The sequence below is a fragment of the Mixophyes fleayi genome, chromosome 2, assembly GCF_038048845.1.
Source record: "Mixophyes fleayi isolate aMixFle1 chromosome 2, aMixFle1.hap1, whole genome shotgun sequence".
NCBI lineage: Eukaryota > Metazoa > Chordata > Amphibia > Anura > Limnodynastidae > Mixophyes > Mixophyes fleayi.
This window is the reverse complement of record NC_134403.1, coordinates 45,782,593-45,807,839: the sequence shown is the minus strand read 5'-3', so window position 1 is coordinate 45,807,839 and position 25,247 is coordinate 45,782,593. Positions and strand designations below refer to the sequence as shown.

Genomic DNA, 25,247 nt, shown 5'->3' with positions numbered 1-25,247 from the left:
TGAATTTGCAAGTTTATTGTAACCTCTAAATCCTTTCAATAAAGACATTATATAAAAATAAATCCCTTGTGGCTGCTATTTAACAAGAATATATTGTCTGGGCAGCTGAGAGGTGCTGAGGGACAACTAATTTAAGCAAAGATCTGAAGTTTAGAGAACTATGAGGACCTAATAAATTTCACATCTTTATCACTATAATTTTAATACTCTATGGGGCATATTCAGTTGAAGGCGGGATCGCCGAAAATCCCGCGCTCAAAAAATATTACCGTTATTACGGTAATCCTGCGCGGGAAAACCGTTAATACGGTAATTTATTTGCTGGATTTCAGCTCGCAGCTCAGTGAGCTGGGGATTGCGGGAAATTGAAACTGCCCCTATATTTCACGGCAAAAAATCATTACCATGTTATATGAATAGAATTTTAACAAGTTGAACTAATAAAATGTGTTTTTAAACAATTGGACAATAGAAAGTACTATAGGGGGTAAATGTATCAAGCTGAGAGTTTTCTGGCGGGTTTGAAAAGCCAATCAGATTCTAGCTATCATTTATTTAGTACATTCTACAAAATGATAGCTAGAATCTGATTGGTTGCTATAGGCATCATCTCCACTTTTCAAACCCGCTGGAAAACTCCCAGCTTGATACATTTACCCCCAGGTCTTGTACTGGTATAGAGAATAATAGTACCTCCAATATCAGAACCCCTTTTTCTTTGTCAAACTTTAAGCCGCCATAATATTACTGACAGTTTGTTGTTATTCCACAAATATAACACATTTTGATCCTGTGTCCTGTCACACAGATACAGACGTCTGTCTGGACAGCATTACTCAGACGTGGTGCACATGGCCCTATCTGACTCATGTTTTTTTGCTGTAGGAGACGCTCCGCACCTAACGCTAAAGAATGCAAAGCTTGCTGCTACTGAGACAACACTATACACCACTCACAATATATTGTCCCCTACACTGGTGATCTGCCTCTGAAGGGACCAGCTCAGCTTGCTCAGTCATAGAAAAAGTCAGGAATATCAACATCAGCTATTTATATAGCGCTACTAAATTCCGCAGTGCTGTACAGAGAACTCACTCACATCAGTCCCTGCCCCATTGGAGCTTACAGTCTAAATTCCCTAACATACACACACAAACACACAGACTAGGGTCAATTTTGATAGCAGCCAATTAACCTACCAGTATGTTTTTGGAATGTGGGAGGAAACTGGAGCACCCGGAGGAAACCCACGAAACACGGGGAGAACATACAAACTCCACACAGATAAGGCCATGGTCGGGAATTGAACTCATGATCCCAGTGCTGTAAGGCAGAAGTGCTAACCACTAAGCCACCGTGCTGCCCAATAAATAATAATATTATTTTCTGACTTGTTGTGGGGGAGATGACATCTAAATAAAAACTAGATGAACATGGATACATTCAAATCTGGCTGTAATAGGTGATTTCTCTGGAGAACACTTCAATCATTAAATTTAGTTCATCCATAAATGTTGAGAATCAGTAATTCATAAAACTACAATGAGCTCTTTCTGCAGTTCATCAGTAACAGAGTAAGTCTGGAAAAGGAAATAAAAAAGTATTCAGACTTGTGTGCTGAACATCCTGCATTCAGGGCTGATACCCAAGGTGTTTCCCTCAGCAGAATTGCTGTCATATTTTTATTGAGGACAACCCATGCCGCTACCACGGAGTATTCTACAACGTCACTGCTGTTGGGATATTACCTTCCTTATACATAACGCACACACATAGGCAGATCAGCTATGGCTGATACACCAGGCGATGCAGAGGAGAAGGGCCACCACTGGCTGGTAACATGCCTGTATGTATAGACATCCCCTTTCTTACTAGAAGTGGTATCTTCCTACTCTGATGTTCTACTGCATCCTATATCTATATATGCACATTGACATTACAAGACCTTGCTTGAAAGGGATGTGTTTGGACCTGGTGCTGTCCCTATTCATGTTGGACTGGAGAGAACAGTACTGAATATACAGACAAGTATAAGCCTTGCTCTAGGGATAATGGTGACCACATATGCTGCAATATTGCAGGCTATATATTAGACAAATAGCCTGATATTGCCATGTGTGTGGCTCCAAATCAACAACGCCCAACAGTGGTCTTATTGGAATTGACCGTATAATCGTCATGTTGGAAAATGCATGTTGCATGGACTGTAATGGCCAATGTGGGCCTCATTTAGAGTCGGATGCAAAGTCGGTTTTAGGCGCATCAACCAAAAAAAACCACTATCACGTATGTGCAGAAAGCACCATATCCGCCTGCATCTTGCGACAGCTTGCGGCTTACTACGAGGGAAAGGGCAGAACTCGAAATTGTGAAGGTGTGACCCCGTAAGTAAATCCTAGACGCAGTGAGGCGCAGACGCAACACACATCAAAAAAGGGCTAAAGATGTGCGCAGGAATTAGGTGGTGCAAGTAGTTAGCTAGCTGCACTCAGCTCGGTAGGATATTACGAGTGGGACGCAACTGGGGTTGCATGCCACTCGTAATACCCTACCAAGCTGTGGCACACTCCCACTCCTACACTTCTTAGACAGACTTTGCGTCTGACTCTAAATAAGGCCCTGTATGTTCAACTTCTGTCTCCACAAACAAGCCGTTAGCACACTAAAAATAATAAGGACTCTAGGCCAAATAGCTTTGAACAGTCACTTTGATATGTACCAATTTAGAATTATTTATGAAACTGGAAGATATGGTGTAGTACCTGGCACAGCCTGTGGTGGTGCTATTGTTGCTTATGGATTTATGCTAGAGGTAAAAATAGAATTTGCTACCACAACAAGTTGGATATGAACATCCTGGATTTGCTTTTTATTCTGTGCATCTCCTGGGCAACAAAGCTTCCTTATACTCCTTAATTTGCATATACAGTATGTTTATTTTCCTTCAGGATTCTATACAATGCAAACAACGACGTTAAAAAAATAATGGAGACTAGAGTGGATGTGATTGGAACGTGTAAGTGAACAAAATCAATTGCTGCAATGGATTTTGTTCACACATGGGTCATTGATCACTGTATGTTTGATTATATTCTGGACTAGTGACGTCTTTTGTGGCCATACATGCATCAATTTTTAAGCTGCCTTAGGGTCAACGACTTTAATTGTACAACTCTAATACCCATATTGCATACAGCCTTAATCAATTGTTCTTTATTACAAATTTTACACAAAGACAATGGCATTATGGATTGATTAGGCCATCTACATCTGGTCGTACTGGATGGATGGTCACTCATGTGTTTCTTTAACAGTTTATTAAGGAACAGTCACAGTAAATTATTGGATTGCGACGTCTGCTTATATTTTCATTTATTGCCCTATTTAGGTGGATTTGCATTTGAAAAGATTATTATGGTACATTAGTATAACTGAGCTAATGGATTTTATCTGCATGTTTGTCAAAATTGAGTTTCTGGTTCTAGACACATAGGGCCTGATTGATTAAGGAATGCAAAGCAAAAAATGAGCAACTTTGCACCTTGGCAATACCATGTTTGTATTGGACAGAGAGGTAAATGTAAAGTGATGGCAGATTTATAGTTTGGGTAAGTCATGTCCTAGATCAACTTTACATTTCAGTGCAAAATTAAAGCTATCATCATCATCATCTATTTATATAGTGCCACTGATTCCACAGCGCTGTACAGAGAACTCATTCACATCAGTCCCTGCCCCATTGGAGCTTACAGTCTAAATTCCCTAACACACACAGACAGAGAGACTAGGGTCAATTTTGATAGCAGCCAATTAACCTACCAGTATGTTTTTGGAGTGTGGGAGGAAACCGGAGCACCCGGAGGAAACCCACGCAAACACGGGGAGAATATACAAACTCCACACAGATAAGGCCATGGTCGGGAATTGAACTCATGACCCCAGCGCTGTGAGGCAGAAGTGCTAACCACTAGGCCACTGTGCTGCCAAGTATTTGTGTGCTGGATGAAAAAACAGCCATTATTTAACTTATGCGCAGTGCGAAACAACACAAAGGTATAACAATGGGAGCTGGTCTCACTCTGTATCAGGCCCACAATGTTTTGCTTATTTGATTTTCGTCCTGTTTTGAAGCACCAATCCTTGTATATGCTAAAAACCTTGAACATACTGTGCATCCTCTTTTAAATCCAAACAGATTTGCATTTAATGTATTTAATTTACATGTAAAATATAGTTCCATACTCAGGGGTATAACTAGACATTGGTGGGACCCATAGCAAAAATTTGGTAAGGGCTCCATTCATACGGGGCTGTAACTGGGAATGGTCCCTCTCTGCTGTGGGCTCTACAGCAGTTGCGGCCCCTGTTCCTATGGTAGTTACACACTTGTCCTTATTGTAGATCTTCAACCTACTAAGAGGTTTCCCTGGTTGATTCTTGTGACATATCCAGCCGAGTATTGTGAGCCGTAAACCTGTTCAAACACACTATTTGGGAACCTGCTCTATTATCCATCTTTTTCTACTATTCTCTGAAGCTTGTATACAGCATCCACTACTTAGGGGTATATATACTAAACTGCAGGTTTGAAAAAGTGGAGATGTTGCCTACAGCAACCAGATTCTAGTTATTATTATTTATTACATTCTACATAATGACAGCTGGAATCTGATTGGTTGCTATAGGCAACATCTCCACTTTTTTAAACCTTAGTCTCTATGACCCTTGATCCTGTTCATCCACTATTTTCAGACTATGGGCTATATTTACAAAAGTTTGAAAGTCCTATTGTAGGGGAAAACAGGAGTAACCCCAGAAGCGGTAAGATTTGCTTGATCTGTCAGCGATACCTTCCCATGACTAGCCAGGTGATGTGGTAAGTTATCCCTTATCGCTGCAGGCCAGGGAAATGCCCATGCATGATCCAGGTCACACATGCGCACTAAAAAAATATAAATAAAAAACCGTACAAAATAGATAAAATTAAACCTATATATTTAAAAACCTTTAAAACATTGAAAAGATTTCTTTATTCTAATAATAAAGCATTTTTTCAATGATTTTCTTCTGATCCGTCCATCCTGAGATGGCGATAACATTATCGCCGCAGAAAAGACCCATTATCACAGGCAATAGAGCTTTTCTCTTTGATAAATAGGCCTCTATGATCTTTAAATATACTGTGAATTCTGTAATAAGACTCTGTGATCCCTTCACTCTCTTTCATATTCTCCTGTTATCCCTCTCAACTTCTGGTTGACACATTAATATCATTCTCTTTACAACCCATTTCTACTTACCTGTAATTTTCTGTCCGTAATTATGACTCTTGTTATACAATTGATCTGTCCTCTCTTTAACCAACGTACTGTGCTTTACATATCCCTTCATACTGGTAATTGTTCTCATCTTGTTTAATCATCTCCATTCATCTCTGTGACACAGGTAATGACACAATTCATCATTTCTATCTCTCAATGTCGTCGTCCAACCGAGAAAGATCACTTAACATAGTTTTAAATCTACATTATTATTTAACATCCATCTGGGTTCTAAGGTGCAAAATAAGAAAGGGACCAAAATATTCAAGTTAAGGCTGAGATTACGACACCATTTTAATAGGTTGTGTAAAATGATATTCATTGAACTATGTATTTAACAAAAAAAAATCCTAATTGTAATGTGAAGGGGATTATGTGAACAGGTTAAAGGGATATGTGTTCCCCAAAGTCATCTCTTTTCTTATCTAATCTCCAGGGGTTGTGCATGGTCTTTTACTTTTTACTGCTCGTGTAAAAGCTGTATAAAGATCCCTGGACTGAGTGGTGGTACAATGGAAGAGCCTATCTTCTCTTCAGTCTCTGTCTGGATTTTATGCTTCTTGCATACTTGCCAACTTTTCCTCGTTGGCTTCAGGGAGATCCGGGGGAGGTGGGCGTGCGGGGGCGGGGCTTGACGAATCACATCATTTTAGCCTCGCCCCATAAACGATTGTCACAATTTCGGCCAATTACTGCAGGGGGTGGGGCTAAGCTGACGCGATATTTGCGTCATTATGTCCCGCCCATGCCACTTATCTATTGCAGTGGTGAGAACCGGGAGGTTGCCCTGCTCTTCCGGGAGGTCTCCCAGAATTGCGTGAGTCTCCCGGACATTCCGGGAAAGTAGGCAACTATGCGTTAAAGAAAAGCAGCTAATGAATCTCTAGAGACTGAAGTGTCTTTTACATTTCTGTCTCCATTACTGAAGTAATGTTGTCTTACCTGTCGGTCTTTGATTAAATCCTGGTCTCCATGAAAATGGCCACCTCCATATGAATCAAAACATGGACATAGGACACAATTTCTGAACTGTGTCATCATGCCACAGATGGCGAAGCCAACCACGTCTTGTACTGGCTCAGCATCAGGGAGAATGCCAGACTCTTCAGGGAGTGAGGGAGATCACCCCTATTTCAGGGAGTCTCCCTGACATTCAGGGAGAGTTGGCAAGTATGGCTTCCTGGTATGCAGCTTTTCGAGATCATGATAAAAAAAGAGTAACAAGGACGCCTATCCTCCGAGAGAGCCTGAAGCAAAAGTGCGAGGAGTTACAGAAGGTGCAACTTTACTGTGCTTATTACATGGGCTGAGTGCACGGTTCATGTTATAATTATAACTTGGTGTTAACTAGATGTCTTGAACTTTCTGGCCCGAGAATCAGCGTTATTTTAGGACTACCGCCACCCACCACTTCCCGAGACAAAAACAGACCTAACAGCGAATGTTTTCACATATTTACTATATATATATATATATATATATATATATATAGTGTTCTTTCTCAGATGCTCCTCCTATACCCTAACAGAAAACTGAAGAGCAAGAGGCATTATAATAGAACAATTCTTATGAAAACAATACTATGATAGCTCTAATGAAATAAACAGCATTTTAATGGTTCTGATTTAAATATCATCATCATCAGTAGCAGCTATTTATAGAGCGCCACTAATGCCGCAGCGCTGTACAGAGAACTCACTCACATCAGTCCCTGCCCCATTTGAGCTTGCAGTCTAACTTTCCGAACATACACACACACAGACAGACTAGGGTAAATTTTGATAACAGCCAATTAACCTACCAGTATGTTTTTGGAGTGTGGGAGGAAACCAGAGCACCCGGAGGAAACCCCCGCAAACACGGGGAGAACATACAAATTCCACACAGATAAGGCCATGGTCGGGAATTGAACTCATAACCCCAGTGCTGTGCGGGAAAAAGTGCTAACCACTGAGCCACCGTGCTGCCCAATAGCTCATTTAAATATCGATATAAAAGCAAGACTATACAAGATACAATTTCTAAAATTAACATGAGGAACAGACTTAGAGCAAATACTAAGAGTGTACTTATAGGAAGCTCTGCCAAAAAAAGATTCTGCCTGAATGAGTATTGTACACACGGCCAGCTCATTTGGCTACCAGCTGATATATAATTATCATACATGTATCAGGTCCAATATTGGCTTTGTATAGTTGTTACCTATGGTTGATACTTATAAGGGGATCATATTGATATACCATTTAAAGTCCATTACTACTGTTATATATGTGGTTATGTACAGCACTGTGTGATTACATTATCAATGATTTATTAAATTGTTTTACACAAGATACATTGTCTATGCGCCCAGGGACTAACTACTATCATGAATGAGTATTGTGTTTAGAATTCTTCCTTTGTTAATAGGACATGACACTTTTCAGATCAAAGTATCCAAATAAAATTGGGGTATGTTGCTGTGGTTATTGGCTTTACTGCTTCTTCTAGCGATATATCCTGGCTGACTGCCAAGCAACCAGGGGTATATTTACTAAACTGTGGGTTTGAAAAAATGGAGATGTTGCCTATAGCAACCACTCAGATTCTAGTTGTCATTTTTTAAAATCTACTAAATAAATGATAACTAGAATCTGATTGGTTGCTATAGGCAACATCTCCACTTTTTCAAACTTGTATATTAGTAAATAAACCCCTAGATCTGCACAACTAGCTCTGTACATAGGCAGCTAATCTGGGAACAGATTTGGTTGTTCAGAGATAGAGAGATTGCACCGTATTTGGGTGCCATAACATAGATGAGGAATACAACTGGGGGAGGACAAGCCTACCGACATTTTAGAAAGTACAAATTGAAACAAAGGAATCTTGCATTCTGTCTATCAGTCCACTCCCTGACCAGCCCAACCACCACTTCTGTCTGACTAACACACCTACATTCTCACAAAGCTTCACCCACTTTCCAAACGGCCACAGACATAAGAAAAAGCTGATAGAAATATTTTGCCAGACAATAAAACACCTCTAATCTGTCCTGCAGTCCGTCCATCACACATCGCTCATCGTGAACATTGTGAAGGATGCTGTATGTGACTTTCACAGATTGGTGGATTATACACATTTCAGAGCTTTTTAGGTCCAAAATGATGCAATTCACCACGAATCGCATCACTTTGAGGAGCAAGTTGCCGTATGCGGGATACTTGCCTGCTCTCCCGGGAGACCTACCCGGATTTCAGGAGACTCCTGGACATTCCGGGAGAGTTGGCAAGTATGTATAAGTTTGTACTTTAGATTGTATATTGTGATTTAGATTTCATGGATTTTTCCATAAAGAGATGGTGACCTATTAATGGGGTTGTTCACTTTTGTCAAAGCCCTGCCAATTAGACATAGTCACCCCAATGTACCCCTCTATTTGGGCTTTTCCCTTCAGGGACCCTGTCTTTTACCAGATTACAGCCTCGCACTGATAGCTAGGAGAGGACAGGAGCCTGAATGGCGATGCAGCCAATCTGTTCAGGAGTTAAGCTCACCACACACCAGCAGCCAGCACAGGTAGGGTAGGATCAGTTACACTGACAGCTCTCCTGTTTCCTGGCTGTCAGCGCTGCAGAACCCAGGACTACATCCTAGCTAGAGTTGGGGTCTGGAAGGGGGGGACCTCCAATGAAGGAGTACGTGGAACAAGCATTATCTAATTAGCAGCAGTATTTCAAAGGTGTAAAATCCTGTTAAATAAAAAAATAAACAGTCTTTGCTGGAGTTGAAAATATGCAAAATGTCTCCCAACAAGCAAAACACACAATAAATACTAAATCACAAAGTAATATATATACATAAAAGACATTTTGCCAGAGGCTCATAAATTGAATAGCAAAGGAAAAATGTTAAACATTCCAAGCCTTGATTTGTGGATGACAAACATGCGATAAAATTTTTTAGGAATTAAATAGAGGTCATAGAAAGACATAAGAACTAGCACTATTCTGATCAGCAAGTGTAAAACTGCATAAACCATCCACATATTATTTATACAGAGTTTACGTAAGTATTAAAAGGCAGCGAGATCTTTAAGGGGAATCAACACAAAGTTTCCTTAGGCTAAATACAAGTTCTTTTAATGTCCCAAATAAGGTAAAACTGTCATATGTACAAACAAAATAATATTAGATAGATTATATAATAACAGGGTTGCTCATTTTTGGTATATGATATTAATTAATGATAAATTGCCATTGAAGTCAGTGGGGATGAGAATAATTAGGAGCTGCCGGTGGGCAGCATACGTCTTGGGTCACATGGGCATATTATAATACTGCCTCTATCAACCAGTAAAAAAAAAAAACACATTTCACCCAGAAAAAGCCCCAGAGGTTCTGCAATTTGACAGCTGAAGCTCCCTATGGTTCCCGATCATTGCTTGGTGTCACCAAAGAAGCTTCAGAACGGAGAGAGTGCGCCTTGATCATGTGACGTCACCTCTTACAACATGCCAGCGGATAAATAAAGCCAGCATTGTCATATATAACAGGTAGCATGAAGCACATGTTAGTGATGATCCACTATGGAATCAGAAAATAAGTTAATTGTGACAGGCTCGTTTACGTCTAACTTATCAGTTTATTGTACGTACATGCTCCCAGTTAGTAAGTGTTCACGGTGCTACACAGCATCTCTCCTTCTCTGTCATATTTATGATTAAGAGCAGAGCGAGGGGAAGCTGTGGTACAGTCTTTGCCACTGGTGACAGTTCAAATTACCCTACAGACACGATCAAATTATTTCAGTTTTTCAAATAGTATTCATGTAGAGGCAGCCGATTCAAACCATGTAACAGACCCCACAAGAAGAGGTAAACGTTGAACACATAAGACGTGTAAAAATGCTGCACATAAAAAGATACATAACAGACCTGGCTGGTGGTAACTTTATTTATTTTATTTTTTTATGGAGAATAATGGATTTCGCCTTTTGATAAATGGAGCCCTTGGTCCTTCTTAGGGCCAATGTTTACATAAAAATATCTTATTAAGAAGAAGAGTCAAACCTATTATTCTTTCAATCATTTTTTCCTCTCTGGCAAACTAATTTTATTTGATTCCAAACATACAACTATTATAGTAGATCAATGAAACAATAGTAATATTATTGATTTAAGGAAAGTATTTATATTAACCTATTATTATGTTTTTGGATGTGGGAGGAAATCGGAGAGCTGACAGCTCTCTTTAGCACTGTCCAACCAGAGGTTACATTCCAGTAATGGTAACAGATGGTGTTGGATGGGGAGCAGGGTGTGTCCTTTAAATAGCAGGGGTTGTGTAAAGACGGGCAAAACTATTTAATTTCCCTTTTATTTTGCCACAAGTTTGAAGAAGGGATATTTTGTATACCTTGGGGTATATTTACTAAACTGCGGGTTTGAAAAAGTGGAGATGTTGCCTATAGCAACCAGATTCTAGCTGTCATTTTGTAGAATGTACTAAATAAATGACAGCTAGAATCTGATTGGTTGCTATAGGCAACATCTCTATTTTTTCAAACCCGCAGTTTTCAATGATTTAAAGGGAAATCTAAACTGTGTAATATGTTGAAAATTAAAAACACTAGCTTCATACATAAATTATGTTAATATTAATTCGTTTTGTGGATCACTTGTTGTTAAGACCCCTATTTACACGTTGTCATTAATATGTTTACAATTTGGTCATCTTCTGATCTTATTTGATGTTTGGGTAAAAGTATATCCTGAGCCCTTGTAAGTGACATAACTTGCAGCAGTGGAAGAGATCACTGGCCCATTAGAAAACAGTGATCTGTGTGACTTAGACGGACTTAGAGTACCTGTCTAACCAGCCCTTTGTACAGCCCACACCATTTGCTCTAAATTTGAGGTAATTACACTACAACCTAATTTTCATTCCTCATCCAAGTGTACATATTTATCCAGGTGTACTCAGCAGACTGCAACAAACTATTTTAGATAATACCTCGACTTTACCAACTGCATATATGAAAACAGAATAGCATTATACACTGAAAGGAGATTTGCCGGAAGCCAATTAACCTAGCAGTATGTTTTAGGACTGTGGAAGGAAACCGGAGCACCGGGAGATAACCCGCAAAAAACGCTTCACAGATAGAGCCCTGGTCAGAAATCAACAGCACTCGTGACCCCACTGCTATGAGGCAGCAATGCTAAGCACTGTGCTGCCCCATTGTACATTTAATTTTGTCCACCAGTCCCAAGTATGAGAGCGAGTATCCATTGGTTGTGTCATTGGTTTATATGAGAAGCCAGGCAGAAATGGCTGATAATGTTCTTCTTAGATTTATATTGGGGCAGGAATAAATTGATCCCTATATTGCCAGTATCTAGTCTTAGAACATTGATGGAATCTAGAACAAGTGTGACTGCAGGAAATATGTCATATACTATAGCAACCAATTAGATATTTGTTTTGATTCTCTAAACTAATAGAAAAATGTCAGCAAGAATCTGATTGGCTGGTGTGTGTTACACCACTTTTTTGCACATGGTACTATTTTTTATAAATATGTCCCCTATTATGTTTTCTGCTGCGTATATCATACTGATTACACACACACATTTATAAATATATATATATATATATATATATATATATATATACATATATATATATATATATATATATACATATATATATATATATATATATATATACAGGCCCGGCGCTCCCATTAGGCAAGGTTAGGCACTTGCCTAGGGCGCCGGGCTCTGGAGGGCGCCTGGAGGGCGCCACAGAATACTAAAAGACTTTAGCATTCAGATGCACGGGTTGGGGGGGAAGAGGCTATTTTGTCACCACCGCTGCCTCTCTGCTCCGTCTCCTCCCCTCCACTTACTAGTGTCAGTGAGTGGAGATTTTTGCGGGGGGGGCGCTGCTTTTTTAAAAATGCCTAGGGCGCCATGGACCCTAGCACCGGCCCTGTATATATATATATATATATATATATATATATATATACATACATACACACACACATATATACACATATATACACACACTTTGAAACCAGTAGCAAGTGTTTATTTGACTTAACACAAACAGGAAGGAGAATGCATCATGGTTTTATACACATCCTGTTGAACATGTTTTAGTAATTACCTGAGGTACTTTTCAAACACCTAATAATTATCTCTAAAGAAACAATATAATTCAGCATTGTTCAAAATATTGTTACAAAGACCATGTATGTGTATTATACATGTAACAGGCATGGTACTGTACAACAATGTATCTCTACATAGGGGTAAATGTATCAAACCTTTTAAAAAGGAAAAGTGGAGGTGTTGCCCATAGCAACCAGTCAGATTCTAGCTATCATTCTCTAGAATGTGATAAATAAATGATAGCTAGAATCTAGTTGCTATGGGCAACACCTCCACTTTGTCCTTTTAGAAAGTTTGATACGTTTACCCCATAATCTCCCCATATAAATAATAATTTAAAAAAAACATGACTCCAGTGTCTGCTACTCTGATAAGGCTCATACACACTACCAAATAAAACAGTGTTTTACCTGTGGTGCTTCTAGTTACAAGATAAAAAGAGCTTTTAATGCATCATTCCTACTTCTAGGCACTGATGTCCGGGAGATCCCGGACAGGGGGCCTGACTAGAGGGCGGGAGGGGGTGGGACGTGGACAATCGCATCATTTTGGTCCTGCCCCCCGCGTTGAAAATGATGTTTGATGCAGGGGGTGGGGCCAAAATGACGCTATTCACAGCAAATCGCATTATTTTGGCCAGGTATTTGCCGGATGCGGGAGAATTGCCTGCCCTCCCGGGAGTCCGGGAGACCGACCCGGATTTCAGGAGTCTCTCGGACATTCCGGGAAAGTTGCAGGTATGTTTTAAAGACAAAACAACATTGCACTTTATGGATTCTATTGTAATCACAGCCTCAAGTGTGAGGCACACAAGAGATAGACGTGCTGTATTCCTGATGTGTGTAGTAGCACCTTACAATATACCGAGGATGTGTTTCCCAATATTATTCACTATGATAACAAGCATTTAAACTGAGGTTGCCAAGTGGGTAATGCATTTAAAGGCAGAGCAGGAAAAATTCTATCTATTTAATTTTTTGCTAGTGTGTATGTGACCAAACAGCTCCAACAACATGTTTGTTTTTAGTACCTTTAAACAATTATAAAGTGATTACAAACATAATAAAACTGGCCTGTACAGAAGCCAATGCTCAGTGGATCCTTGCTGCAATATTTGGAATAAGAAAAAATACTTTGTAAAATAAATATTTTAATGTTACGGCATTGATTAGAGTAACACAATGGTCAAGCAAGGTGAGCAGAAAATTTTAGGGGTCTATTCAATAATAGAGCAACTATTGCATCATTAAGGCTGATTTCTTTTAACCCAAAAATATATATAGCAGAATAAAGCATATTTAAATGATTTTAACCTGATATTGCAGTCCTGAACAGGTATCACAGTGGTGCAAGTACCACCGCAATACTTCTTATACAGTCTCACCCCCATGCCAAGTCAGACAGTTTTATAACTGGTAGTAACCTTTTCATAATTAGACCAACATGAAAGGAAGCCCTATCATTATAGAGCTTTTCACCATTTGATAAACCAGCTCCATTAATCGTGCGCCTGGATCATCATCATCAGCTATTTATTTATACACATAAGTCCCTGCCCCATTGGAGCTTACAGCCTAAATTCCCTAACACACATAGAGAGACAGAGAGAGACTAGGGTCAATTTGATAGCAGCTAATTAACCTACTAGTATGTTTTTGGAGTGTGGGAGGAAACCAGAGCACCCGGAGGAAACCCACGCAAACACGGGGAGAACATACAAACTCCTCACAGATAAGGCCATGGTCGGGAATTGAACTCATGACCCCAGCGCTGTGAGGCAGAAGTGCTAGCCACTGAGCCACCGTAAGGAATCATAGTTTTCACACATTCACACATTAAAATATTTAAATAATTGTTATACTTGCTAACTAGAGAATTGCAAACAGCTTTACTCATATTATCCTGCACCATTGGATGTTACTTATTTGATTATGCATTACTCTAAGCCTTTAATTACGTTAAGACACCCATTATTAATTGATACATTTCCTGTCCTGAAGAAGTTGTAGTAAAACAATAAAACAGTGTCACCCTTCTATAGTTAGAATTATAAGTGTTTTTATTATTGACACTTTACAATCTCCCTCCCCAAATTAGTAACGCAGGCAGAAGCCAAATAAACTTGTGAGCACTGCAGTGTATGACACTTCCGTGCTCCGTGCTGTATGTGAATAATTCACCTGTTACACACATGGCTGGGTCATTGGGGCGGATGGAACACGAGGAAAAACTGTGTCAGGGCTATTGTAGTCTTTCAATAGTTATCTGTTCAGGATGTCGGCAGAACACAGTTCACTGATATGTTTTTAATGTTCTAGTACAGATCATATTTATTGTAAAGCCAGTGAGACAGCACAACAGTTCTGGGATCTTACTCACTTCATCAGCTGCCATATTGGGGCCTATTTCACATAGGAACATAGTAACATGGTTGATGAGGTTGAAAAAAGACACCAGTAAATCAAGTTCAACCTATTTTGGATCTCCTGCGATCCTGCACTTATATTTGAAATTGACCCAGAGTAAGCAACCGCCAATCTGTTTCAATTGTGAAAATCCCCCCAGACCCAATATTGCAGTCCTATGTTTACCCTATATCCAGTACTATCCTTCATTTTAATTAACGGTCGTATCCCTGGATACACTTTTCCACTAAAAATTTGTCTAACCCTTTCTTAAACATATCTATTGAATCTGCCATCACAACCTTCCCTGGCAGTGAATTCCATATTTTGACTGCCCTTACTGTAAAGAACCCCTTCCTTTGCTGGTTGTGAAATTTCCTCTCCTCTAACCTTAAGGGGTGACCGTGTGTCCTGTGTATAGTCCTTGGGGTAAAAAGTTCCCATGAAAGTTCTCTGTATTGTATTTGTACATAGTAATCATATCTCCCCTTAGACGCCTCTTTTCTATAGTAAACATGCCTAAACTGGCTAACCTTTCCTCATAACTTAATGACTCCATACCCTTTATCAATTTATCAATTTTGTCGCCCTTCTCTGAACCCTTTCTAGTTCCAAATTATCTTTTTTATAGAGAGGTGCCCAGAACTGTACTGTACTGTACTATTTATCAATGTACTTTGTGCAGAAAATTCCCTGAAAATGAACCGCAATATTAAGTATCAACATTATTTATAACTAAATGATCTGCTACGGCAGCCACTGTTATCTTACGCAAAAAACAGTTTCCATAGGTTTCTATTTTGCGTGATTTTAAAATCAAGGATTTCAGAACTCACCAGCAATAGTTAACATCATCTGAAGCTGACGTTAGCCACTGGATCCTATGAGGAGAGCATTGCGGTAGAGGGATTTTCTGATCACTCATCACAGCTTACTTGCTCTCCCCTCCGATCACTATCACAAATATGTCTCTGTGTATTTTAGGTCACGCATGCGCAAAGCAATATTGTCATAGCGACCGGAGAGAAGAGACAGACAACGGGAGTTTTAAGGTAAGTGAAATCATGGTCGGGACAGCCTCCTATCTTATGCGCTGTCCCGGGATGATTTTTTATTAAATGGGGCTGAAAAATCGTCCGTCATCTTTTCAATCACAGATGATAGTTAACAGGGGCAAAACCCCTTTAATAAGCCACTTAGGGGTATATTTACTAAACGGCGGGTTTGAAAAAGTGGAGATGTTGCCTATAGCAACCAATCATATTCTAGCTGTCATTTATTTAGTGTATTCTACAAAATGAAAACTAGAATCTGATTGGTTGCTATAGGCAACATCTCCACTTCTTCAAACCCACAGTTTAGTAAATCTAGTCCCTAGACTTAAAGCTAGACAGTGTCAGGGACTGATCTGAATGATTAATACTGTCTCAGTAAAGTACTGCATAAAACAGTATTTTGTTGTTATATAAAAATAGGCTGAGGTGGGTATATTTCTTTTCTCTTTTGCTTACTCATATTAATATTGCCCTGACTGCGGTCTGGCAGGGCTACAAAGTGTTATTTAGGTGTGGTTAAAAAAAACCAACCTTCTTGCTATGTTTAGCCTCCTAACGATCAAGATGAGTGAACATGATTTTAACATTTCAGATAAATGTCTGAAGTGTAAATATGAGCATATGACATAAAAATGTCACTGGGTTGCAAGTTTAAATGTTTTTATCAAAATATGAATCATAACCTAAAATGTCTATTGTGTTAGATCTATTCAGATGTGTACTGCCAAGAATAAGCGCTGACAATTTGTTTTGTTTATTTTTGTATTCATATAGAGCATTTCTATTACCATATAGCTGTTCCCCTAAATATGCTGGTGAGGCTGAATCTGGCATTTCATCTTATAATGGATAATAATAATTTCTACTTGGATAGGTTTTTGGGAAGTGGAGAGGAGAAAACCCTCTAAATGACTTCCAGCTACTGGTACTAAGTTTGGCTATGTCTGCACTATTGGTGTGCCCTGGGGGTAATGAATATTTAGCACATCTGTCATCTGACACTGCAAGTCCTGCACCAGTCATATATCTTTCTGTGTTTACACAATTCTGTGGCTGCAAACTGAAACGTATCACAAATAGGAATCATTCCTGCTCTCCAGATACAGAGTTATCAGTGACCAGAATACACTTATTTCCATGGCATTTGTCATTGAATTTTCAATCTCACAACATTGATTAAACATACTTCCTTTCTGTCATACATAGTTATCTCTGGGGGCTGCTGTATCACAGTCCCTCATTGTCTGCCACTGCTTAGTTCTTATCTCTACTCAATTAATCTGCCCAGCTAATTTCTCCTTTATGTCACATTACTGGTGCCCAGCTAAATTATCCTCTGTGCCCATTACTGCTGCCCAGCTAAATTATCCTCTGTGCCACACTGCTGATGCCCAGCTAAATTATCCTCAGTGCCACACTGCTGATGCCCAGCTAAATTATCCTCAGTGCCACACTGCTGATGCCCAGCTAAATTCTCTTCTGTGCACATTACTGCTGCCCAGCTAAACTGTCCTCCTTGCCCATTACTGCTGCCCAGCTAAATTCTCCTTTCTACCCCATTTCTGATGCCCAGCTAAATTATCCTCTGTGCCACACTACTGATGCCCAGCTAAATTCTCTTCTGTGCACATTATTGATGCCCAGCTAAATTATTTACTGTGCACATTACTGCTGCACAGCTAAATTATCCTCTGTGCCACACTACTGCTGACCAGCTAAATTAACCTCAGTGCCACACTACTGATGCCCAGCTAAATTATCCTCACTGCCACACTACTGATGCCCAGCTAAATTATCCTCAGAACCACACTACTGATGCCCAGCTAAATTATCCTCAGTGCCACACTACTGATGCCCAGCTGAATTCTCTTCTGTGCACATTACTGCTGCCCAGCTAAATTCTCTTTTGTACCTTTGTGCATAATACTGCTGCCCATCATTATTCTCCTCTGTGCCCCATTACTGCTGCCCAGCATTATCCTCCTCTGTGCCCCATTACTGCTGCCCAGCATTATCCTCCTCTGTGCCCCATTACTGCTGCCCAGCATTATCCTCCTCTGTGCCCCATTACTGCTGCCCAGCATTATCCTCCTCTGTGTCCCATTACTGCTGCCCAGCATTAACCTCCTCTGTGCCCCATTACTGCTGCCCAGCATTATCCTCCTCTGTGCCCCATTACTGCTGCACAGCATTATCCTCCTCTGTGCCCCATTACTGCTGCCCAGTATTATCCTCCTCTGTGCCCCATTACTGCTGCCCAGTATTATCCTCCTCTGTGCCCATGAACCTGGCAGTGCTGCACGTTCCTTGCACCCTTTAATCCATTCATCAGTGGCTTCTTGTGCTGCTGGATTACATCTCTTACCACAGCCTCTCTCTGTCCGTCCTCCTCAGCTGCTCGTCCCGCTCCAGCACCTCCAGGATCTGGCTGGCTTCCTCCTCCTTTAGGAAGCTGAGATCCAGCCTGTCTGTGGCCGGGTTACTCATGTCTCTGGCCCTCGGTGTAATTACCGGGTGAGCATTACTCCGCCTCGGCTCCGGTGCCAGCACCAGCGCTGGTGATAATAATATCCCTGCGGGGATGGCTTGTGTAATGTCCAACTCTACACTGTGGCACCTGTAGACAGGACACGCCCAGTGATTGACAGCCCGCCAGGCCAACCTGTGGACGGAGAGGCTCATCGAGGTGTAAAAGTGACCAGAAAACAACCAATCAGCGTAGAGGGAGTGGCCCCTCTGGCTTCTGTATTGTGCCTGTCACTAGTAGAACACAACCTTACACCTGACACAGGATTACACAGTGATCTCACCCTGACAATACACTGCCTGCCCTCCCATCGTGCATATAGATACACTATGCAAAATATCGCAGGTAGATTATATTTGTACAGTAAATACATGAATAATACATATAAAAGGGTAATTAACTACACACAGACTGCACAATTTAAAACTTGCCTGCAGCATGTGTGCTTTAAATATTTGAATAAAATAAATTAATCTACATTTTTGTTACTTTCTACAACAGAAGGGCTAATGCTTTTGTTGAAAATAACGTTTTCTGCAGTGCAATGACCCCCAACAATAATATCTATTCCGATCCATTTTAAGTCACATATTTGCATGGCCAGTCTGTATTGCAGACAACAGCCTAATGCATTCATGCTGCAATACACTGTCTAAAACACTTCTTCCATTCCATTATACTGTATATTCCCCATGCTTTTCTCTTGAGGCTTATCACATAGTTTAAAAGTGGTAAAGCAAGTCCATAGAAATAAATGACCATTAGGCTAGTGCTCAGACATAGGAGGGTGATATCATCTATATACAGGGACTGACTATCCAATAGGCTGACTAGGCTGCAGGCTAGGGCGGAAGGCTTTGGGGGGGGGGGGGGGGGGTAAGCAGCATTTTTGTGGGTGCAAAGTAGTGACAGGGAAGTAAAAACTGAAATTCATTTTAATATTAGAGAATAGTTGCTCTCCAAAGTAAAAAGAAAACATGAAATAAAGATGTAAGGTTTTAATCTTGATATATGTCCATGGTAAAAACTGAAAACAATGAGTCATACCTGAGGGGGCGCTTGTGGATGAGCGAGTAGGAAAGACAAGGAGGGCGACAGGCGCAGGCATGGCTGCCCCCCCCCCCTTCATCCTCAGTAGCGCTTGTTCATGCCTCCGTTCTGCTAACAGTTCTGAATTTAATGACAACAAAACGAGTGACAAAGCTGTGTGTGTGTGTGTGTGTGTGTGTGTGTGTAAAGGGAGCTTGATTTTAAATTACGGACAAGCTTGTTTTTTCCCACTGCATATTAGCCTGGCATGGAAGCAGTGGCGGGTCCAGGGGGGGGGGGGGTGGGCAACGTGGTAATCCTACCCCCCCCAAGCAGGACCTTGCTGCCGGCGGCTGCACACTATGTGCAGGTCCGTTCGGCAGAGACAGGCCGGGACAGTCCCTCTCCCTGCCTGTCACTGCCGAACGGACCTGCACATATTGTGCAGCTGTAGGCAGCCCTAGGGGGGGGGGGGGGGGGGGGGGTCAAAAAGGGGCGTGGCCTAAATCCCTCCCCCCTCCCCTTCCCCAAATGGCCCATGGTAAAACCATTTTCTAGATCCGCCCCTGCATGGAAGGTGAGGCGGGTGCTATGACAGAAATAGTCTAGGGTGGCCTGAACCCTTAATCAGGCCCTGTCTATATAATTTAATAATTATACTGACGGAATGTGCAGAGTAGCAGTCTGTTTTCTTGATATTTATTTTCCTCTGTTTTCCTGATATTTTTACTGAATCAATGTCATCTGATCTACTAACAAACAAGGTCTCGCCACCATCAACTGTTCTGAATATGGTCAGGGAACTATAAAGTGATACAGGGTAATAAAGCATATGGTATTATAGAGCAGTATACACTGTCATTTAGAATACCAGAGAGCTTATTAAAGGTGTTTGGGAAGAGTGACTTTATTGTCAAAACGTGACCTCAAATAACCACTGTATTTTAACTACAGTGTATTTAGTGTATATAATGTTCAGCAGTGCATGTGACTTATAATATTTAAAATATTTTTATTTCATTTCAGTGGCACATTTTCTGGTTGGCACATTATGTCTCCGTACATTTTAGAAATGTTCCATGTTTGAACAGTTGTACGTTTGTTTGTCATACAACGATTCCGTCTCTACTGTATCTGCCCTCCCGGAGTTTCTGAAGTACTGGTACTGTGTGTTTATTGTTCTGTACTGTTCTACCCTGTATAGTCTACTGTATAGTCTACTATTTGTACTGTGTGCGGCCTTGCGGAAACCTTGTGGAACCCTACAAATAAACAATAATAATAATAATATACTACCACCACCATCCATATTAATCAGCCAATTGCAAATGTAGCCAAAATGCAACCAAGGGCACACCATTGTCTATGTCTATATGAATATTTTGAAGGGGGATAACCTTTCTGTAGTTTGAATCATCTTAGTAAAATGTCAGCAGCATACACTGAAGCTGCCAACAAGGCAGAGTATGTACTTTCCTGAATGAACATAGTTGTTGTGACTGCCAAGGGATCATTAAACAGTGTGACATTTCAAAAATGATTTAATATACTTAGTTCTCTTTAAACCCCCAAAATATATTGTAAGTAAAAGAAAGTAGTGTTGTTTTGTTTATAAATACATTATATACTACTACCACTACTACTACTACTAATAATAATAATAATCATAATAATATGACCTTGCAAGAAATTAGAGGGTACAGTATGCACATAATGTTAGTTGTGTATTTCAAATTATTACTTGTAAGTGAAGGTGTGGTCCAAGGAATGGTCCTCCGTACACACTTCAGTGGGATAAAAGATTGACTAAGTGGAGGTTTACATCAGTAGCAATTGTTGAGGCATGTTCTCACACCTATCATTTATCAGGTTTATATGTGTGTAAAGCTTTCAATTTAATTCGATTATCGTTTACAATTCCCTGAAGAGTGACTTGATGAAGACCAATGTTCTATTCTTCACTTCCTCTCGTGTCTGTAACGTGACATTTTCAGGTGGTAGATTAACAGATGTGACAGAAGCACTGAGGAACTTGTTAACGACAGATATATAGGTCCCAGGTTTCTGTCTTACGTGTTTTAAAACCCCAAGGAGATTGCTTGTGTTTGGGAAAAAGCTTCCAAAGTTTGTTTTCGACTACAAGAAAAGCAGTTGTAAGGGTCCCTGGGGTTATGAATGGAGAGAGAAGGGCAGGCTCCATTCCAGAGCAACCAACTTATCAGACACTTTGCTGGTAATCAGGAGTTGCTCCTGTGAGGTGCTGTTAAAAGGCTGTGAGGCTGTTCCCTCAGTCTCTCACTATCTGGGGAACAGAGGCCTTCCTAGAGATACCGCCATTGTTAGCAGTTCGTTTTGTTATTTTGTGTGTGTCGGACATTAGGTCCTTTCCTTTTTAGAGAGGGAATCCCTTATTGTATCATTTAGAGCTGAACAGGTTAGGGGCTAGATTTACTAAATTGCGGGTTTGAAAAAGTGGAGATGTTGCCTATAGCAACCAATCAGATTCTAGCTGTTATTTATTTAGTGCATTCTACAAAATGACAGCTAGAATCTGATTGGTTGCCATAGGCAACATCTCCACTTTTTCAAACCCGCAGCTTAGTAAATATACCACTAAGACTTTTGTTTATGTTTTGTTTAGTTTTGAGCTGCTAAATAAAACTAGCTGTGGCTACTTCATACTTACCTACTTTCTTCAGCTCCCTTCCGGGAGCCAGCCAGTGGAGGGGGGCGTGAAGGGGCGGGGTGGCCGAAATCGCGTCATTTCGGCCCCGCCCCCTGTGACGTCATGACGCAAATTGCGTCATTTGACAGCGGGGGCGGGGCCAAACGCCGCGATTCACCGGGAATCGCGGCGTTTGGGATCTAATTCTGCCCACTTCACTAGGAAGTGGGGCACTTCCTAGTGAAGTGGGCAGAATTCGGGAGATTGCCACACTCGCCCGGGAGTCCGGGAGACTCTCACAAAATGCGGGAGTCTCCCGGACATTCCGGGAGAGTTGGCAAGTATGGGCTACTTGTACCGAGGCACTGGACTGGCGTGTTGTTACTTGGCTGCTGTCGATTAACCCCAGGCACCCCTAACCTGATCTTGTGACAAAGGGCTAAGACTGCATCCACACTTTTGTTAAAATTCTCCATTTAAAATGTGCCTCTCATGCAAGTTAAAGATCATGTAAACAGATGCAAAAATAGAAATTGGCGTAACAAAGAAGACAATACATCAATGCATTTTTAAGTGCATCTAACTTATTATTTATTTTTAACACTTCTTGTTTCACTACAGGGCATCTGACATACGTCAATGCCATTGAAAACTTAAATTCATTAGTATTGTAAACTCCTTGAGATGCAATCTATATGTGTTTAGCTTGAACAAGAAATCTACATTCTGTTTTGGCCCAGGTGCTTGGTTTTTTTTTGTAAAAAAATGCCGATAGAATGCATCTAAAAATATATGAAACTGATACATTTATACAAATAATGCATGCAAACACTAGTCTGTAAGAAAGAATGATCTGCTGTTTGGAGGGTGGATGAGAAATATTCATGGAATGCACTAAAAATAAAAGTGTGATTAAATTACAAGTTGTGTAAAAGAAGACTTTGTAACATTCTCAGATGGGCAGTACACTGCATTTGGATATAAAAAGCCAGGTTTAGGTGTGGTATCTTTTTTTTAGAAGGTCCCACCCCTGTAAGAGTGGTGTCTACCAGGTTTTTCCTACATGGGAGGAAAGGTCAAAATCCATATTGTCACAGTAACACACAATATGAGGGACACAACTAAAAAATGACAAAATACATGTCTAGTTAACAGAGGGACTGAATTAGAACCATGTAGCCCATATTACAGTATACCCAGGGCTTTTTTTTTATTATCACAGAACGCTCTGAACGGCGTTCTGGCACCTTTTTCACAAGGGATTGCGGTTTCTCCACTGGCCTTTAAAAAAAATCAATGAAAAAAAAATCAAAACAAACACCTTATGTCCGGCGCGGCTGTGCCCTCCTCCTTTCTCCATTTGCAATGAATGTCGGGCGTGACGTCATCACGCACGTGGCACCCAACATTCATTACAGACGGAGCAGTGAGGAGCGGTCAGCGGATGAAGAGGAGCGCCGCCGACAGCGACAGAAGATTGGAAAAGAAGACAGAAGAGAACAGAGGAGGCACTGGAAAGGTAAGTCAGAGAAAGAATAAGAAAGGGGGGCAGGTTTAAAGAAAGTGGCAATAAAAAGAAATGGTGAGAAATAAAAGACAAACGGCAGAAAAAAATTAGTAAAGGGGCACATGAAAGGCAAGGGGGAGAAAAATAATGAAAGAGGACCACAGTTTGAAAGAAAGGAGAGATCAAAGAAAGGGAAGGGGGAGAAAAATAACGAGAAAGGGGCTCATAAAAGATAAGAAAAACAATATGATGTGCGCAGTGTGATTGTGGGGAGACCTAAAAGGTTCATTCTATGATTTGTATTAAAAGAAGCAAAGCATTTTTTAAATTTTTTTTGCAAATGGCGCCAGAGATGCTAGCACCGGCCCTGTCTGTAGCAGCACCGCATCTGTGTGCGTCCTGCTTCCGGCAGTGACGTCACTCACGCTGTCAGTGGGAGGAGCCGCGATCTTGCAGCGAAGCGAGAAAAGAGCATGTAAGGTAAGTACAGAGCACGTAGCATTAGTCTGCTATGTACTATGTAGGTGTTATTTAAGATTCTCCATCAAGGTGCCGAATTGTCCTTTTATGTCAGGTCAATTTTTTGCATTTTAAATGATAAATTCAAACCATTACATCCATATTTAATACAGTCAAAAGCAGTATACTTAACAGAGAGGGCATCTCTTATAAAGCTGTACCCTACAATAACCTACAATGTATCACATGAAATGTTTTTGTACATATTTTGCTAAAGGCAATAACCACCAACTTGGGCGGATATGTTGAGTGATGTATTGAGCAAATCCAGACACAACGGAGTTTGTAATGTCCATATTTATTCACTAACCTGGTTAGTTTGTGTAAAGAGTCATTCTCCGTATGGGCTAAGTTAGCAGTGTGTATGTGGGGCCCTTTTGAATTTAATACATGTGTGGAACGGGCTCTATATATAAAGGGCTAAAGTGACATCAATGGATTCCAGTATTCTGTTGTCAGGTTTTTATTCTGTAAAAGTGTTTGTATCATACTGTTCTGGTATCTGGTTGGTCTATATATGATATATGACCTTCATATAATTCCCTATCATAGTATGTGCCCTGACTAAGATTTATTTATTATTATCTGATCTTTGCCAGCTACAGCACCAGCTCTTACACTGCTCACTCCTTGGCTGGCTCACCGTCATATAATAGTCTGGTTTGTATCTAGTCTAAGGTCCCCCAGCCAAACCATCCAAAGTCAGGCAGATGAAACTCTGGTAGAAGCCAGTGAGAGGTGAAAACCAAGATCTTAATTTCCTTACTGAGCACTATCTAATCTGCCACATTATTTAGTGATACAAACTTGTAGCAGCCATACTGTATGTATGGCACTGCTCAGCTTGTGGCGCTGCTCAGCTTGTGATGGTCGTGTGGCCGCGTGCTGCGTGCTTACTGCGGGCGGTGACCGTTATGTTTCGTCATACTTGCCAACTCTCCCTGAATGTTAGTGAGCCTCCCTGAAATAGGGGTGATCTCCCTCATTCTCCCTGATGCTGAGCCAGTACAAGACTTGGTTGGCTTCACCTTCTGTGGCATGATGACACAGTTCAGAAATT

The 25,247-nt window shown here is 40.7% G+C and overlaps 1 protein-coding gene across 1 annotated transcript in view; it reads right to left on the bottom strand.

The window, feature by feature from the left end:
- EXPH5 (exophilin 5) overlaps positions 1-18,472 on the bottom strand; it is an 80,784-nt gene extending 62,312 nt beyond the window's left edge. The window contains exon 1 of the mRNA XM_075198897.1: positions 18,306-18,472. Within this exon, the coding sequence (XP_075054998.1) occupies positions 18,306-18,427 (122 nt within the window). The 5' untranslated portion in view covers positions 18,428-18,472. The remainder of the gene's footprint in view (positions 1-18,305) is intronic.
- Positions 18,473-25,247: the final 6,775 nt, after the last annotated feature.